The sequence below is a fragment of the Thunnus maccoyii genome, chromosome 23, assembly GCF_910596095.1.
Source record: "Thunnus maccoyii chromosome 23, fThuMac1.1, whole genome shotgun sequence".
NCBI lineage: Eukaryota > Metazoa > Chordata > Actinopteri > Scombriformes > Scombridae > Thunnus > Thunnus maccoyii.
Window position 1 is genome coordinate 21,280,647 of NC_056555.1, and position 18,282 is coordinate 21,298,928.

The 18,282-nt window shown below is 39.1% G+C and overlaps 1 protein-coding gene and 1 long non-coding RNA gene across 2 annotated transcripts in view; one reads left to right on the forward strand and one right to left on the reverse strand.

Annotated features, from left to right (window-relative positions):
* Positions 1-18,282, forward strand: part of usp6nl (USP6 N-terminal like) — a 97,613-nt gene that overhangs the window by 54,076 nt on the left and 25,255 nt on the right. The window contains exon 3 of the mRNA XM_042403197.1: positions 8,853-8,926. Coding sequence (XP_042259131.1) covers positions 8,853-8,926 — 74 coding nt within the window. The remainder of the gene's footprint in view (positions 1-8,852; positions 8,927-18,282) is intronic.
* LOC121890705 overlaps positions 1-18,282 on the reverse strand; it is a 41,881-nt gene that overhangs the window by 6,715 nt on the left and 16,884 nt on the right. The window lies entirely within an intron of this gene.

Genomic DNA, 18,282 nt, shown 5'->3' on the forward strand with positions numbered 1-18,282 from the left:
TGCTTCCAAATATTATACAGTATGCTAACATTAGCATGCAGATAATGGTGTACTGTGAAGTGTCTGCAGTTGCCTCATCAGTTGTTTATTGTTAAATGGGTGACATCATTTACTCTGTTTGTGCATGTAGTGAATCACAGTGACCTGCCAACACAACAGCACAGTAAATTCTTATACTCCATGTTAGCATGCTAAAAGTAGCATCTAGCTTAAATACAAAAGACTGACAAAGTCAAGTGTAGACTGAAAGTTGGGTGAACTTTGACAATGTAGAGTTTAGTGTAGAGAGTGTGTAGTGAATGTTATTTAAATAAAATAATAATAATTATATCAACATTTGGAAAGACAGTAGTTACAGTCTTTATACATTTAGCTTTGTGTAGCAACAGCATGAAGTTTTTTCCGACTGTTATTTTGCATTTTAACGTTAAAACAAGATTCATTAATGATGCAGTTTGGATGCAGGATGAATGAAAAAGTGCTGTAGACTACAGACTGTGGAATGTGGAAGTTAATTATTTGTCTGTAAACCACACTTTGGTTCAGGATGGTTGCAATCTTTGATTAGTGGTTGTCTTCCAGAGGTCACGTGACGTTTATGTGGTTGAGTTCAGGTTTGAAATACAGACGGGGAGAGGCAGAATGATTGTTTTGGAGGCACAGTAATACCACATAATAGTGTGCTGTGAAGTCTGCAGTTGACTCATCAGTTGTTTGTTAAGTGTGTGACATCATTTGGTCTGTGCGTGTGCGTGTGTGTGTGTGTGTGTGTGTGTGCGTGTGCAGAGCTGCATTGTTGTGTCAACATCTCAGACACGTCTTATTCAAAGGTGCTAAATGTTGCAGTTTATCGTCAATGAACAGCATCGTCTGTTCATTATTTAAAATGATACACATAGAATTCAATACTTCCAGGTTGTTTAACTCAAATTTGACAGGTTGACATTGACTTTAGTAAACGGAAGCCAAAATGTAAGAGAGCGTTTTGAATTAGGGAATCACAGGGTAACTTAAGGTATGATGCTATCACAACATGTTGAAGACAATGGTGGGTTTCAGTGGTGTCTTTCTACAGGAGATTATACAAAATGTAAAAAAAAAAAAAAAAAAAATATATATACATATATATATATATATATATATATATATGTACAGTGTATTGCAATATCTGTACAGCTAAAAGGAAAACATACAGTAGAGCACTACCAAATTACAAGTTTCAAAGTGAGAAAACACAACCAAATATACAGAAACCCTCTGCAAAAAAGACAGAAAATGCTACCAAATATACAGAAACCCGCTGCAAAAAACAGAAAATGTGACCAAATATACAGAAACCCGCTGCAAAAAACAGAAAATGTGACCAAATATACAGAAACCTGCTGCAAAAAACAGAAAACACGATCAAATATACAGAAACCCGCTGCAAAAAACAGAAAACACGATCAAATATACAGAAACTCGCTGCCTAAAAACACAAAACGCAACCAAATATACAGAAACCAGCTGCTAAAAACAGAAAACAACCAAATACGGAAACGGAAATCAAACAAAAGTTTCCAGGGCACATTAAAAAGCGTTTCTGTATTTGCTTGTGTTTTCTGACGTTCCATTTGAATGTGTTTTCTACATGTTTAGTAAACACAAAGTGGGACATGAGTCACTGGGATGCTGTCAGTGTTTGAGTCTCCAGAAGGGCCCTGGTGTCAGCTGAAGTAACACAACAGCTGAGTCAAGTGAAGCGTAAGTGTGTGAGAACAAAAGACGGGAAATTAGCTCTTCTCCAATCACACTCTCCACTATTATTACTGTTTTTATTATTATTCCTCTTTCTGTGCTGATAGCATCCTTGAGAGAGCCAGAAATAGGCAAAAAAAAATCAGTCGGAGGGGAGCGAAGAGCCGTTAACAAGTGACGACTCCTTAACATAAAGAACAAAGAGGCCTAATTACAGCAGCCAAGAGAGAGCTTTGAGAGAGAAGAGGAAACCAGAAAGGTTGTGATTATGCTTGTTGCTCATTGTCAATTGTAGCTTTTAACTGCAATGATAATGAGGAACAAACACAAATAAACCCCTGAGATGCTTCCTGTCACGTGGCGTGTACTGTAACGGTCGCCAGCTGAATTAGAAATGTCTCAGCTGCACGTTTCCTCCAGGTTTTTGCCAATTTTGTTGCATTTTACTTGCAAAGTTCAATAAGGCATTTAATGGATCATATCTTGTATAACTACCACCATCCACTGTATTGTTTGAGTATCTCAGTTAGTGTTTGATTGCCTCTTGCACCCGCAGCGTGTAGGACGCTACTGGGTCGTTTGAGAATAAAAAACAAGGGATGTTGTTGTAATAAAGAGTAAAAACCAAGAAATTACAAGACTTTACATTTCTCTGTGAAGCTTTGAAATTGTTTCCAAGAAATCAACTATCTCACTAGCTCAGGTTGAAGCTTCAAGGTGCTTGTCCGATTAACATTTTCTCACAATTTTCTATCATAGAAGACAAACAAAAAAACGGTTAATTAACATGATTACTTTATGTCTATGAAGCAGAAGCTTGAAAGGTTTGACCTCGCTTCTCTCTCATTGGCTGTTTGGGGTCCTATTACATAACATGCAGTGTTCATTATCTCCTGCACTTATAGTTGAGCTGATAGTATCGCTGGCCGCGTCTCCTCCTCTGGCGTCACATAAACATAAAGACCATATAAAAAAAACAATATATATATTGATGGCTTTAGTTCTTCCTGCTGTGAGTGCTGGCAGTTCAGTTGGGATTGTTTGAATGATGCACTTCAAGAAGTCGGTGAAGCAGTAAACAAACGTCAACATCACGTAGACAACATCCTAACTTCAGAATTCACCTCAACTCTTGACACTTCTTGTGCAACTTATACTAACTGTCAACAGTTTTCCTCAATGTTCAGTATCTGGCGATGAGGGGAAAAAAGCCTTTGAGCTCGTACTAGTGACGTTCTGTCAGAATAACGGGTAACGGCACCTGAAGGAAGCTGTAATATCCTCCCTCACCACCGTAGAATAACTCCTCCAGTCAAACAGAAGAGGATAAAAGATGGAAAAAAAAGAGATATTCTGTTGTTTTTTTTATATACTTGTCAACATTTTTTTCATTATCACAGCTTCAAATGAGCAACAACAACTTTTCACTTTGTTGTTAACAAGTGAAAACGTGAATATCACAATTATCTTTAAGGGGAAGTTCCACCAAACTTCTTGAATCCTCGATGTGTCGTGATGGTTTCAGACGAGCGTTCATGCATGAACACTTCTGGCTCTTTTAGCGCTGACAGTAATTCCCACGTGACCTGAATGCAGCATGAAGAGTAGGAGTGAAGGGCAGAGCAGTGGCGGCGGGGGGGGGGGGATGACAGGGCAGCGTCCAGCTGGCCGGGCAGGTGACGTACAGTACGGGGACATTTTAATCGCAGCAGGATGGGGACAGTTAGCCGGAGCTGACATCGGCCTCACCGCTGGGGACTGACTGGCAGCTGAGAGCGGAGGAGGTGAAAGGTCAGCTTGATTGGGGGGGGGGGGGGGGGGGGGGGGGGGGGGTTTCTGGCCTTGAAATGAAGGATAAGCAGGATGACAAGGAATAGAGGTTGTCCTTTTGAAGGAATAATCCGCCCTCAGATCCGGTTAAACCGCTTGATGTTGTGACCTATAATTGTAATTTAGGTTCTTAGAACGAGCTTAGCGTCTTAATATAAAGACAAAGTGTTTAATAGCTTCTGGTATTTTATCGTGACCTTGCACGCAGTAGAGAAAATGGAATTTTTTCCCATCAGTGATAAATGGCAGATATTAAGTAGATATCAAGTGTTTGTTCTTGTTGAAATTAAACTTTTTAAACCTCTTCATAGTGATTTTTCATGACAACCACAAACCAACATCCACACAAGCATCTTTTTCAGCTAAAAACGGCACCATGGACGTCTGTAATAGGAATTTATTTTGATGGACGTACAAAATAACCAACACTGATGTAAAATAAATGATTTAATCTCAATATTTATTAAAAATATGATGGCCTGTTCTCGGCTTATTTGCAGATTAATACTTAACAAGGCAAAAATTACATATGCCATTGGTGAAATGATTTTTCTTTCCTTTCATGTTAATATTGCGTCGTTTTGTATGTGTTGAAACGTTATTAAAAAAAAGGAAATTAAACAAATGGAAATAAAGCTGAGGGTGGTGATGCACATCCTTAGGGAACCACTGGACTACAACAAGCAACTAACATAGTCAAAATGTAGATTTTAAAGAATAATTACATCATTACCCTCCAATTAAAAACAATAATAAATCTGACCTGACATTTAATGCCTCATGTACATGACAGTTTTCACTATGAGAAGCCACAGACACATTAAGTTTGATACCCAGTTCTAAAAAAAAATCAACAGGCTTAAAGCTAGACTGTGTAACCTCTTTCTTTACAGTAAATAAATCTTCATCTTTATCTGTAACAAACTTAAACGTAGTGACACAAGCAGACAGGAGGCTTAAAGTCAGCAGACTTACTCATGAATATCCGTTTCACAGCATGCATTTTAAAGTTCAACTTTAGCTAACATCAGCTACCATCAGCTACAGGTTATTGCCGCCCTTAAGCAAAAACATCCTGTAAACTTTAAGTCAAATAGGGGGGTCTTCTTCTACAATTGTCTAATAAACCCTTGGGGACCCACGACAAGTGCGACCAGAGCTCTCGGCCACAAATAAAAACATACACACACACACACACACACACAATCTCCGTCACGGCTGCCAATGTGATCCTTGAAGCATGAAAAGGGGTTTAATTGCATTTAGCTTAAGTCAGGCCACTGTGGAATACTAATATGGCTGTAAGGGGTTCAGATTTAAGGCTAAGCTTCAGTGCAAAGAAAAGGCTGAATCCCATTTCCTCCCCGATTCCTCTCTGCCTCTCACTATGGGAACCACAGGGCCTCCTGGGGTGGAATTCCCAGCAGAAAAAGGCTTTACTGTATTTGTTTATTTGCCCCAGACAGTTTGCCCTGTTGTGTACGGACTGCCCCCCCCCTACCCTCCCTCCCGCCCCCGACCCCCCAGGCATCTTCTCCCGCTGTGTGTGCTCTGGGCAGCCCACAGCGACATGCCTTTCACTGACACACACCATCCTGTCATAAAAATGCCAAGTGGCTCAATAAGGAGAATGTTTGTTTCGGAGTATGTTGGAATTCCAGTCAAGCCGTCCCTCCTGTCGAAACCCCAGAGACCCGGAGAGGAAGTCGGAGAATGACTGGAGTCAAATACTTCCTGCAAATTGGCAAAAAAGAAAGGAATTATGGACATTGCATAACTGCTTGGACTCGACTGATGGAGGGTTTTGAAGGCCAAAGAAAGACATTTGAGGATAAAGTTATTCATAGTTGATAGTTAGTCCCAGTATCATCTTTAAAAGTTCAACATCAGAGGACATTTAATGTTTCTCAAACTAAAAATATTTGCAGTCTGACAGATTCTGGATTTTTCCATGAAGTAGGAGGAGATTTTTTTTGCGATTTTGAACAGTTAAAACTGAACTCATCATGTTTAAAATTAAAAGATTTTCTGTTTTGTGGCCAATCTGGATCCACATAGCAACTAACGCTCTAAATGTTAGATGCAAAAAGTTAGTTACACTGACAAGCCAAATGTTACATAGCAATGTTAAAATGCTAGCGTCACATTTTCTTATATGTAGTGTTAAAATGATAAAGGTGTTAAAGGACGGGTTCACAGTTTTTCTAGTGTGTCTTAAAACAACAGTCATACTGGATATTAAAAGATCCTTCAAATGTGCTTTCAATGTAAGTGATGGAGACCAAAATCCACATTTTGTGCAAAAATGCATTTAAAAGTCTCTGTGAAGCTTATATGAAGCTTCATCAGTCTGAGTTAGTCATATCAAGTGGATATCTGACACATTTACAGTCTTTTTAGCATCAAATTCCCTCTTTGTGTTTCCCTGTTGAGCTGCAGGTGGAAGTATAGTAACAAAAAGACTTTGGTACTAAAAAGACTGTAACGTTGAAAGATATCTAGTTGATTTGACTCATTTGGACGCTGAAGCTTCACATTAGCTTCAGATAAACTTTTAAATACATTTTTGCACAGAAGGAGGACTGTGGATTTTGTCTCCCATCACTTCCATTGTAAGTGCATTATGAAGGGATCTTCTGATGGTCAGTATGAACAGGAGGAATGATTACAGCAAGAAAAACATGTTTCAATCTTAAATGTTCATTTAGGCTCCTGACTGTTGTTTTAAGAAAGACTCGTCCTTTAATGGTAGATTTCAAAAAAGCGCCCCTATACAAGACAGAAACTCAAGATTATATAATAGTGCACTACTTTAAGTGTTGCTAATCTCCTAACAAATTTGCATTAATCAAATGACCAAAAAGTCAGATTTTGCCCTGATGTTAGTCCATTGTCGGTATGTTGTACAGCAGGTCAAAGATGAACCAGGAGGTCTGTCTGTTTACTGTGATGGAGACAGTTTGGGGAATAATTTTGCTTCGTTTTCTCTTCCAAAAGAGTTTTTTGTGATATCATCGTGTTCTCAGATCTCAGCAGTTAACTCTGTCAGTACAAAGGTATCATAAATTATATAAAATGTGGTCAAACCTGCAAAAATAAGATCAAACTTGTGATAAAATGGAATTATCTGTGTCCCATTTTATTAGTAAAGAATAATGACAGATGTGTGCTGATGCAGGATGTTACACAGTTGTCAATAAACCTCAATTTTTAAATATGACAGTAAAATTTCCATCAGGATTCTACTGTTTTTGTAGCATATTTGGATGTTTATCACTATATTTCCGCCATAAAGAGTCTTGCTCAGCCAGCTGCCTGCAGACTGTTTCTCCCTGTGTTCAGGTATGATTCATCGTACGCCTCCATTACTACGTGCCACACACTCTATTCAACATAAACACAACATGACCCTACTTAATGGAGTGTGTGCCAGCTTTGTTAACACACATCCGATGTTTTGGAGCCTCCCATGGATGGCTGAATCAGGAAGTGTGTGTGTGTGTGTGTGTGTGTGTGTGTGTGTGTGTGTGTGTATTTGTGTGTCTGTGTGAGCGGCGGCCTGTGACAGATCTCTTCCAATAATAAACACAAAGACAGTTTGGAAACTATTGTTGGAAACGCTCGTTTACAATCGCGACTTACACGGAAAGGTGAGAAGTGTCTTCTCGGTGCGTTTGTGTATGTGTGTGTAGTCTAGCAACAGTCGTAAACACATCTACACTCGCGCGTTGTGACGCGTAGGCTCGGCAAACACAGAAAACCTTTCTCTGCCTCGGTGACGTCTCGCTGTCACAGCAGCTGTTAGTTTAAAGGAGCTGCTCTCATTAGCCTCCTTCATAAAGACACACACACACACACACATTATTCTCCCAGGCTGAGGTCAGGCTGCAGTGAAGTGTTCCTGCGTGCCCGGTTTGAAGAGTGTGTGTTCAGAAATGTGTGTGTGTGTGTGTGTGTTCACGTCTGCTCTTGGCACAATGAGGGAGAGATGAAGTAACACAAAGCATGTCTGTGATGACAGAGTAATCTAATATGTGCAGCAAGGTTGATTTTAGCAAGGAGCTACAACAATTTAACACCTCATAAAACTTACAGATGGTCTATTAAAGGAGAAGACAATCCTGCAACAGTCGGCGTTCTGTGTACCCTCACCGTGAATATTTAGTTAAAAAGGTTCTGCAAGTTATCATTTTCTTACATTTGAGGTAAAGTCAGTGGTTGTTACAGTTGTTTTGAGTCATTTTTTAAGAAGAAATTATAAAATTTTCCTGTTTCAGCTTCTTAAATATGAATATTTTTTGGTTTCTTTAGTTTTCTATGACAGTAAACTGAATATCTTTGGGTTTTGGACTGTTGGTCGGGACAAAACAAAACATTTATGGTTGTATCTTGGTCTTTGTTTGTCATTTTCTGATATTTTGTTGACCAAAAGACTTATCGATTTATTGAGAAAATAATCAGTAATGAAGATAACTGTTAGTTGCAGCTCTGGTTTCAGCACTCTGCTCCAGTGTTAAATGTCTTGAAAACTATTGGACGTATTTACATTAAATCAAGTTCACATATTCATGGTCCTCAGATCATAAATTATAATAATTTTGGTGATTCCTTGATGTTTGCTCTAGTGCCACCAACTGTTAAAAAATTCCACTTTTCCAACACAAAAATTCATTATACAATACACCTAAAACAAATGACATTAATGCTAACATAGCATGCTAATATGCTAACATGGCTTAGTCCAAAATGATTCCCCCACTTATTGTAGTTTGCTCCATAGTGATGTTTACCTTCACAGACAGGTTTTCTGTGTCTGTTAATGCCAATTTTCACATCCAAGAAAGGCTAAGAATTGCATTATGGGGTTTTTTTGTAATAAGTAGTTAACATGCAAAGATGCTATACTGTGCATACATTTTACTTTAAATCCCAACACTCAAATAAAATGTTGGAAAGTCAATAAAGTGCACAAGGTAGCAACTAGTGCACTAAATGTTAAATGCAAAATGTTATGTAGCATGTTAAAATGCTGGTGTTAGCATGCTAATATAAACATGTAGTAGGACATCCTGGTACTTTTGGCATCAGACTTAACTTGATTTAACTTGTCTTGACTTTGTGTAAAAGCCCAGAATCATTTCTACAAACACTGAGAGTCTTGTCGCAGTTTATTGAGCGCAGCTACACAGCTGTTAAAATTTATATTGTACAGTAACTTTTTAAGACTCATTCTCATTCCCTTTCTCTCTCTCTCTCTCTCTCTCTCTCTTCTGTTTGTTCTCCAGCGTCTGATACCGAGCAGGATGCGGCGGTGAAACTTGACCAGGAGCGGGCTGAGATAGTCGCCAAATATGACAAGGTACAGTATGAACTCCCTCCTTCATCCTGAAAACAGTTTTTACTTCCGATTGGTTTTTTTCTTTTCGGTCATGAAGAGCCAAATTCCAGTCGCTCAGTCCTGCTGAGACTTTACCAAACTTAATAACACTGTGGTGAAATCCTGCTATAAATCTCTGCCTTATTGCCCGTGAAACACAATAATAACAGCATGCGGCATCCAGGATCTGCTACTCTGTATTTTGAATAGTTCAATGAATTTACCAAGGCTGTGATTACTGTGTAAAAGCTTCATTACTGATGCCATATTCTCAGCAAAAACCCTGTGACAGCCAACAGAAATTAACAAGTAAATTAAGCGGTTTGCAGTCAGCAAGCCACCCTGATGATCCGGACTGTAAAGCAGCGGACTGTAAAGCAGCTGTGTTAAAAAAGACAAAAATCTCTCCGGCCAAACTGCAGCTTTCAGAGAACAGGAAGGAAAAAGACGTGAATGGTTATTCATTAAACTAAATGGCGGGGTTCATGTGATGTCATGGGCAGGGGGTGATTATATTGGCTCAGATCCAGAGGTGGTAGTTTATTTAACACTCAGCTGTGGCAAAGTTCCTTCTTCCAGTATTGTTTTCCAGCAAAAACTCAATCTTGGCTCATCACAGTTACAGGATATTGATATCAGTGTATACTGGCAGCTCATTATTGGTTTATAACCTGCATATTTACTCATATTTGATTCTTTTTTTAAAGGGACACTCTGTTTAATAATGTCTTCTGTGGTTTATCAGTATAGATTTTTAATAAAAAGCCAGTTTTATACACTGTAACAGTGCAGTTTGAAAGATGTGAGCATTTACCAGTCATGGATGGTTTAATACAATACACTAACAGGTTGCATTATGGGAATTGTAGGAGCTTGATCCCCAACTAGGAACTAAAAATCACAGGATATCTCGACCTCTGCTGCATCAATTCTGACCGTTCTTTTTTAAAAATGTGTCTTGAAAGTCTCCCAACTTTATGGAAACACTTAATTAATAAGTAAATAATAACACTTAATTGGTGGAATGCACCTTTAATGGGTTTTATTCTTCATGCAGTATTGTTTTCCAGAAAAAACTGAAATATGAGCAGGCTGTTATTAGCCTATCAGAGGTGTAAATGTTCACTGGGCTCTTATCTTTTGTTATTAATGTCTAGTTTCTATTCTGGTCTTTACTTTGATTCATAAACAGGTGTTCATGAGTGCTGCTGTTTGGAGTAAAAGATGTGTTCAATGACTCTGTATAGGCGGTGAAATTGAAAACAGATGGAGCAACTTCAGGCTTTAGTCTGCTTGTCCGGCGAACCATTAGCTCGCCCGACTCAAAGGTCTCTGCTATGTAATCCTCCTCCAAAAAATGTTCACTGCAAACCCTGAAGTCTTTAGCGCCGCTGGCCAGCGCAGCGCAGCAGTAAGCTACTGTTCTCCGTTTCAGTGGCAGTTTTATGAAAATGGACTATTTTGAGCTTTGAGTAGCAGGAGTAACACACTAGTGGCCTCTTTTTTGTCTTTTTCTGTCATGTAGCTCCCCAGTTTCTACCTCTCACTGTCTCTACTGTTGTATCTGTTGAACTGACCCAACCCTGTGATGTCACAGTACTGCAATATGGCGGCGCCCCTTGCCACGAAAGATATAACGCGGTTTCTCTTTTTATATGTTTATATATTTGTCGTGTTTGCTATATAATTGTTGATTAGAGTGGAAATCCATTAGTAGGGCTTCATATCCACTTTAATGTCTTGTTTTTTTATTGAGATGTATCTGATGTATTAATCAGGATAAAAGGAATGTCGTTAAAATGTAACTTTCAGCCATCAGCCCTTAAACTCTGCAAGTTTCTGTCTTCTAGTATCTATAAATTAACTTCTGTGTAGCGAATCTAGACAATAACTCTTCATAGTTTCCCTGCTCTGTGTGTGTGTGTGTGTGTGTGTGTGTGTGTGTGTGTGTTGATGTGCTGTACGTTTCTTGAGTGACACCTCTATTTCACAGCCTGGCGGTATCAGTCAGACCAGCCCACCACGCTCGGTTTGTAAATTAGTCTTTTTAATTTAGTCCAGCAGGCTGCATAATCAAGCTGCCTCATTAAGAGTGAAGAGACCATGGAGAGAGGAGATGATGGAGGCGTGTGTGTATTTTTTGTGTGTGTGTGTGTGTGTGTGTGTGTGTTTTGAGTGTTTTGGCGAGGCGAAATGAGGCACAATCGGAGTTAAATCAGTGTCATTGTCACCGTCTAGGATGGGAGGAGTTTAATGGAGTCGGTTATCACGCCGCCACACTCCTGCGACCACACACACACACACACACACACGCCGCTCGTCGTTTCACACCAGCCAGCGTTCATTTGTGGATATTAAAAATGATTTCTTGTCTTTGTAGAGTGGGCAGCAATGAAGAGTTTAGTTTCCAAAGGACATATCCACTCAGGCTTGACTGCTGTCTGTTGTTTTTTTGGGGGTTTTTTTTACGGCTGGCATTGACCCTGATATTTTTGGATCGAGGCCACTGATAGCAGATATTTAGAGCCAATATTGAATTTACAACATCTTTAGGCGTTGTTGGGATCAGACCAAAATGTCACATTCAAATCTATTCATGTTCAGGTCTTCACATTGAGGCGAAATTTAAAGTTTAGTAATTCTTTGCTATAATGTCTTGTTCTGTTTGGGGTTTTTTTAGCCATGCTAGCGACATGGCTCCTAGGGATGTCACTTTGGTTCAGACTGAAATATCACAACAACTATTGGATGGATTACCATGTAATTTGGTTTAGATATTCATGTCTGGTCATAATTTAAATTAGTCTAATACTTTAACCCACATTAACTCATTTTCTTGGCCACCTAAGGGCAGCAGAAACAAGTAGTGAACACAACAAGTCGATATGTTGAACTTGTTAGCAAACAGTTGTTTATTTCCACAACCAGCAGTTATGGAGCAACATTATCATTTAGAGTCGTGTTTCTGTCCACCCGGTGAATGTAAGTCTAATATGAACTCTCTTTTAGTTCTGTTTTTGTTCTCTACCAACTCCTAAGGGAAATGTCTGACTCTTTAGCTGCTAAATGCTCCACTATGTTCACCAGCTAGTCTACAGCTAACTGTGTCTGTTTGGTGCTGAGCAGGTAGTGCACAGTGGCTTTTTAGAGCTTTTTCTCTGAAAACGACCCTATGAGAGCGCTGAGATTGAACCAAAACAGTAAAGATGCAGCCAGACAGATAAACAATGAGCCGAAACTTGCTATAAAGCTCCATAAAGCCAACAGGAGCTGCAGAGTCGCTAATAATTCTCTGTAGGTTCATCACTACGAGCTACAACCAACATATTACACACTGACAGCTATTATAAAAAATATTGGTTATAGCCACTGTAAGGTTATGACCAAATATCTGCTAAACTAATAACTTTCCCAGCAGCCTCAGCTGTACTTTGTGTTTAGTGCTAATTATCAAATGTTAGCATGCTAACAAACTAAGGTGTTGTAAACACTGGCTGCCAAACATTAGCATAGTAGCATTGAGTAGATTAGCATCCTAAAGGTAGCATTTTCCTGTAGACCCTTACTCTTAAAATTTATTCAATTTTTAGACATTTTTCAAACCTTTAACTCTTTGAAATCTTTAACAGCTAACTGTGTCTGTTTGCCGTTTGGTGCTGAGCAGGTAGTGTACAGTGGCTTTTTAGAGCTTTTTCTCTGAAAACAGCTGCCTGCTGTGGCCCAAAATGACACTATGAGAGCGCTGAGAGTGAACCAAAACAGTAAAGTTGCAGCTGGACAGATAAACAATGAGCTGAAACTCTCTATAAAGCTCTGTAAAGCCGAGAGGAGCTGCAGAGTCACTGATAATTCTCTGTAGGTTCATCACTACGAGCCACAACCAACACATTACACACTGACAGCTATTATAAAAAAATATTAATTATAGCCACTTTTAAGGTTATGACCAAATATCTGCAAAGCTAATAACTTTCCCAGCAGCCGCAGCTGTACTTTGTGTTTAGCGCTAATTATCAAAGTTAGTTTGCTAGCATGCTAACAAACTAAGGTGTTTAACATGGTAAACACTGCCTGCCAAACATTAGCATAGTAGCATTAAAATGTATTTAATTTTAGACTTTTTTCAAACCTTTAACTCTTTGTAATCTTTAATAATTTTAGTAGTTTGTGTTGCTGTTTAATGCTAGAAAACATTTTCTTCAATATAAGTAAAGATATTATTAATGTTTGAATGAATGAATTCTACTATAAGTCATGTTTGTCATATTAGAAGTGGCAGACAGTGTATAAATAGTATAAATATATAAAAATTTTAAAAAGTGATATCCAGTATTGGCTTTATATAACTGTCAAAACCTAAATGCATTTGCAAACATGCACTCTTTGACTCACTGGTATCATAAATTTAAAATGACTTACGGTTCTTAATATTTTATGATTAAACCTAGATGTTCTAGATTTTGATGGATTTCATGATGGAAAAAAGTTTGCAGTGACGCTTCTCCAAAAAAATGTTGAAGCAGTTTGGAAATTGTCAGATTTTCTGCTCTGAGTTTGACATCAGTGAGAGTTTATTTATTGATATGAATCAGCACCTGTGTAGAAATGCTGATCGGTGGCTTTGAAAGAAAAGAAACACGTCGATGAAGTGTGCAGTCAATCACAATTCTGGCGACACACAATCATAGAAGGCATGACGGAGCGAGTCGGGTTGTGCTTTAATATTAACCTGAAATTGATTTTTAAGCAGAGTGAGAAATGATAAATGTGTCAGCTGCGATGATGAGGTGTGGATAAAACACTCAGGGTCTTTTGATTCAGCCGAGACGTGTGTGTGTTGGAGTTATTTATTTAACTGTGTGAGTGAGAGGAGGAGGAGGAGGTGGGTGAAGACAGAGGGAAGAAGATGGATTTAGAAATTATTCACCTCAACATCTGGTTGTCAGACTGACCTGTGAAACCACAGACAGGCTTTCTGTCTCCATCTGTTGCTTTATGAAGAATATTTTTAAGACATTCTGGGTCGTTCGTATTGGAGAGCGGCTAGAATGTCAAGTAGCTCTTCTGCTTTTGTGGTATTAAAAAACAACTCAACTTCAGACTTCAGTCAATGTTTTCTTTTTAGATTTTCCAGCACATGAAAAAACTGAAATCTGGTTAAACTTGTGGAATTCATATCCAACCCCCTTGATCCAAGTTACCCATTGATATGCAAAAAGGGTAATGGGTAATGGGAGCTTAGTTATATATATATATTAGCTTAATTGCTTTGTAATTGTTCACAATAAAGAATAAATGGCTGCAACTTAAAGATCCCCCCCCCAGACATGTATTAAGGCATAAAAATATGAGTCTTCTCCTTCTCCCTCATTAAACATTACAGAATCAATAAATATGCAAATATTGTTCATTTCAGAAGTTTAACTGCGTCTCCTACTTTCAAGTTTCTATATCACACTTGTATAAGTTGAACTTTGGATCACGACTGGCTTCAAAACTAGAAAACAGCCTTCAAACTGTGCACGTACATCGTTCCGCAGAGTGAAACTCAAACATTCAACTGTAGATTCAAGAAGGAAAAACATACATACATAATTTATTTGAGTAGACGGGGGACTTTTAAGTAGTTGTATCAAGCAGACAAAGCTTCAAAACAACTTCAAAAAAATGACAACACTCAAGCCAAGACAGCAAATGCCTGGCATGGTCGATCATGCTTGAAATGGTCTGTTCACCTAAATCACAAAAAAAAAACCAACAACCATATTCTCTCTCTATCCTCTAGTAGCGTTTAGCCATGCAGAACGTTTTCTGCCTCCACCCCAGTACAACTGATGTAAATAGACTTTTGTTTGTGGTTGTGTTAATTTATCAGCTGTTTCTAGTTTTGACCCGAAATCAAGAGTTTTAGTCATATTGAGTCAATTTCATCCCATCTGTTTTCAGTTGACTAAAACCCTGGAAAGATCAAATGTCTTTGTCTTATTCAAAGAAAAACAATCAACAAATTAGTTGAAGAATGGGCATTTTAGTCGAGGGTTCGAATCCACCCGATTTAACACTTTTAAAGGAACGGGGATGAAAATTAGCTGCAACTTGACAAGTTGTAAGATCAGGGATGCTGCTTTTTCAAAAATATAGAGAGGGTGTCTGGTCTGATGTCTGGGTTTAAGTCATACATCCAGAGATTGAACACACAGAAAAAACATACATACACAAAAGTTTTATTTCAAAAACAATATTATACAGAGATTTTGTGAGAGCGTTTGTTTCCAGAAGTCGGTTTCATCTGCTCAGCCTCTTACCTTCTTTAGAGAAAAGACGTCATTAATGAATGTATTTAATCATAGTTTCTCTTAACGGCATAACCACACAACGACACGACAAAAGTTGGTGCTATCCGACTAGAAACACCCATGGATGTATGATAAGAGCTGGATACCGGACTAAAAACGGCGCCCATTCAGTCCTATAGGAACTGCTCGCCTGGCGCATACACGAAAAAAGTTTCTAGCTTCCAGGTTTGCTTCCATGTTGGGCGGCCCGCTGAATATGTGCAGTAGCGTTTCCCCCGCTGGCCCCGCCCGCGAGCTCCCGCTCGGCCCATAGACTTTAAATTATGATGACATCATGGATGTTTAAATCGTTTTTCTCGGCTTGAAGAAAGTTTTACAAATATAAAACCTCCATGAATCAAAAGTTCATGATAGAAAGAGTCATAATTGATGTTGTTTGCAGTTCGAGGCGTCCTGTCAACAGTTTTACAGGCGTCTCTTTTACAATGGTGGTCTATGGGGAAAATCCTTTTTTGGGCCACAGGGGGATTTTTTGTTGCAATACCGTGAGTGGCCACTGGGAAAAATTGGCTGCAAGGCTGAGTGGCGACGCCCTATCCAGCTCTTATTATACATCCATGGAAACACCCTGCAGATATTAGCTCTCCAACTAATAGGACAGCTAGCCGCCTCCGTCAACTACACCACATTTCACAACAAAACACCCCCACAATGACAAGTCGCCCGCTCCCGAACACACACAGCTAAAACTACATTATTTCCTCAACAAAGGAGCAGAAAACAAGCTCCAGAGTGATAGCAGAACATAGCGTACCCCCGTTTGTTTTTCCTGTTGGTAGTCCAACGGTCGCTATAAGCACACATTTCATGACAAAACTGCAGCTCGTTGCTCGCTGACCACAGCTCACTGAGCCTAGCGGTGTTTAGGAAAAAGTTTGCGAGTCGCAACGTAACAACGTCAGAGATCTTTTATGTAATTATAAGAAGTGTAAGCATCAATAGTTGAGCACATGCGCGAGCCGAAAGACATTGACTGCAGTTCACTTAACGGCCACCGGTGTCGCTAATGAGAAGGACTCTCTGAGTCCTACGTACAGAACCTTTAAGTCGCCATGAAGGTAAAACACTTCAGTCCTCAAGGGGGCGATAAAGGAGGCAACTCAAAACAAAGCATTTACATACTTTTCTACGGTATGGTTTGACTCTCTCTCAACTTTTTGTCCTCTGTTCGTCCACTCCTTCTTTGATATTCTCTCCGTGTTCTGTATAATCCTTCCTCACACACTCTACTTGTGGGTTTTCCATCGGCCCATGATGGTGAATTAACTAGAACCAGTTTTTTGGAGGCCTGTAGTCAGACGGTGACGCAGGTGGGAGTCTGGATGTTCATTTCACACCTGTTAATAGCCGCTCTCTCTCACACACACACACACACACACACAATGTTCCTCAGTGTCTCATAAACACACACTCACTCACACCGACGCACTTTCTCAAGGGCGCCAGAGTCGTGGCTCCCCTCGTAATCTAGCAGCCAATCAAAACATGATTCCCTGCCCCCGAAGAACGTGGGCGGCATGTAATTTGGAGCTCAATCAGGAGCCACTGTTGAGTTTATTCCAGTACACAACCAGCAGCCATCAGACAAACTGCAGGGCTGCAAGGAAAGATCACCTTCATTGTCGATTCATCTCAGTTATTTTTCAGATAAATCATTTAATCTGTGAAATATCAGAAAATTGTGAAAAATGACCCAGCTCCCCAAAGTCCAAGGTGACGTCTCTGAATTGTTTATGTCTGATGAGCAAAACTCATTCCAGCCCATAAAAGTAATAAAGTTAAATCTAATTTTATTGCATTTTTACACACTTTTATCCCCCATTCACACTATTATTATACTTTTCTTGCTTAAACATTGTTATCGTGTGTTGTTGAGTGCTTTATGTATATATTCTTGTCATCAAATTAATATAAAATGAAGATTTTTGGTATTGTTTTCTTCAGTTTTATACCTTTTGAGGACTGTTGTATTGACATTAATCCTCATCCCTGCAGATGTGTCGTCATTTTCATCTGTCGTCCTTTGGCTGGATGTTAAATTACCCGTTAAAAATACCAAATAAAACAGGCACTATTTAAGAGAAGACTGACAAAACATGGAGGCAGGTAAACAAAGAAGTAAAAGCTAAAAAAAAAAAATAAGTCAAGCGGCACACGTAGCGGGATGTAAACAGTGTCGGCACTGCAGCGATTTATTGAACCTCTATAAAGTCTTTGGGACTTGCGAGAGCCTGATTAAAAACAGAACGGTGAAAACTGAAGCAGCAGAGGCCGAAATATTCTCACTTCTAGTCTCTAATAGAGGGTCAAACTGCAGAAACACTGGATCCTACATTTCCCCATCATGCAAATCCAGAGCATCTTTCATTAAGAGCCTCTCTCGCTGGTGAAATGCCCTCATCTCAAGATGTTGACCCTGATGACATCACCACAGTACTACTTGTATTTCCTTTGTATAGTCTGTATAACTAGTCTATAACATGTCCTGTATTTATATCTTTACGTTTTTATTCTTTTCATTTTGGTCTTTTTCTTTTTAAAGCTTCTTCAAATTGCTTTTGTGTATGAAATGAAGCTTTACAAATAAACCTGCCTTGCCTCGCCTACGGTATGACATCATCAGACATTATGAAGCTCCCTCGAGCCTCAAAAGACATTTTTTTTCTCATGTGAAGATTATGACGCATCGTGTGATCAAAGCTGATTCACCTGAGACCTGCGGCAACAGAACAGGACTCTACACGGATCCAGTCAGGCGTCATGTAATCTAGTCGGGTCCTGGTTTTAATCTATTTCATTTTTTTTAAGTAGAAGAAACATTTATAATCAGACAACCAGCAAACAGAAGCAACACTACTAAGGCCAGACAACCACAATTAACAAATAATTCATAAAAACAGTCAGAAAAAACATCTGATAATGAAGTTTTGTAGTTAATTTCATTTAAAAGGTGAATAGTACCTGAAAGCAGGTACTGGAAGT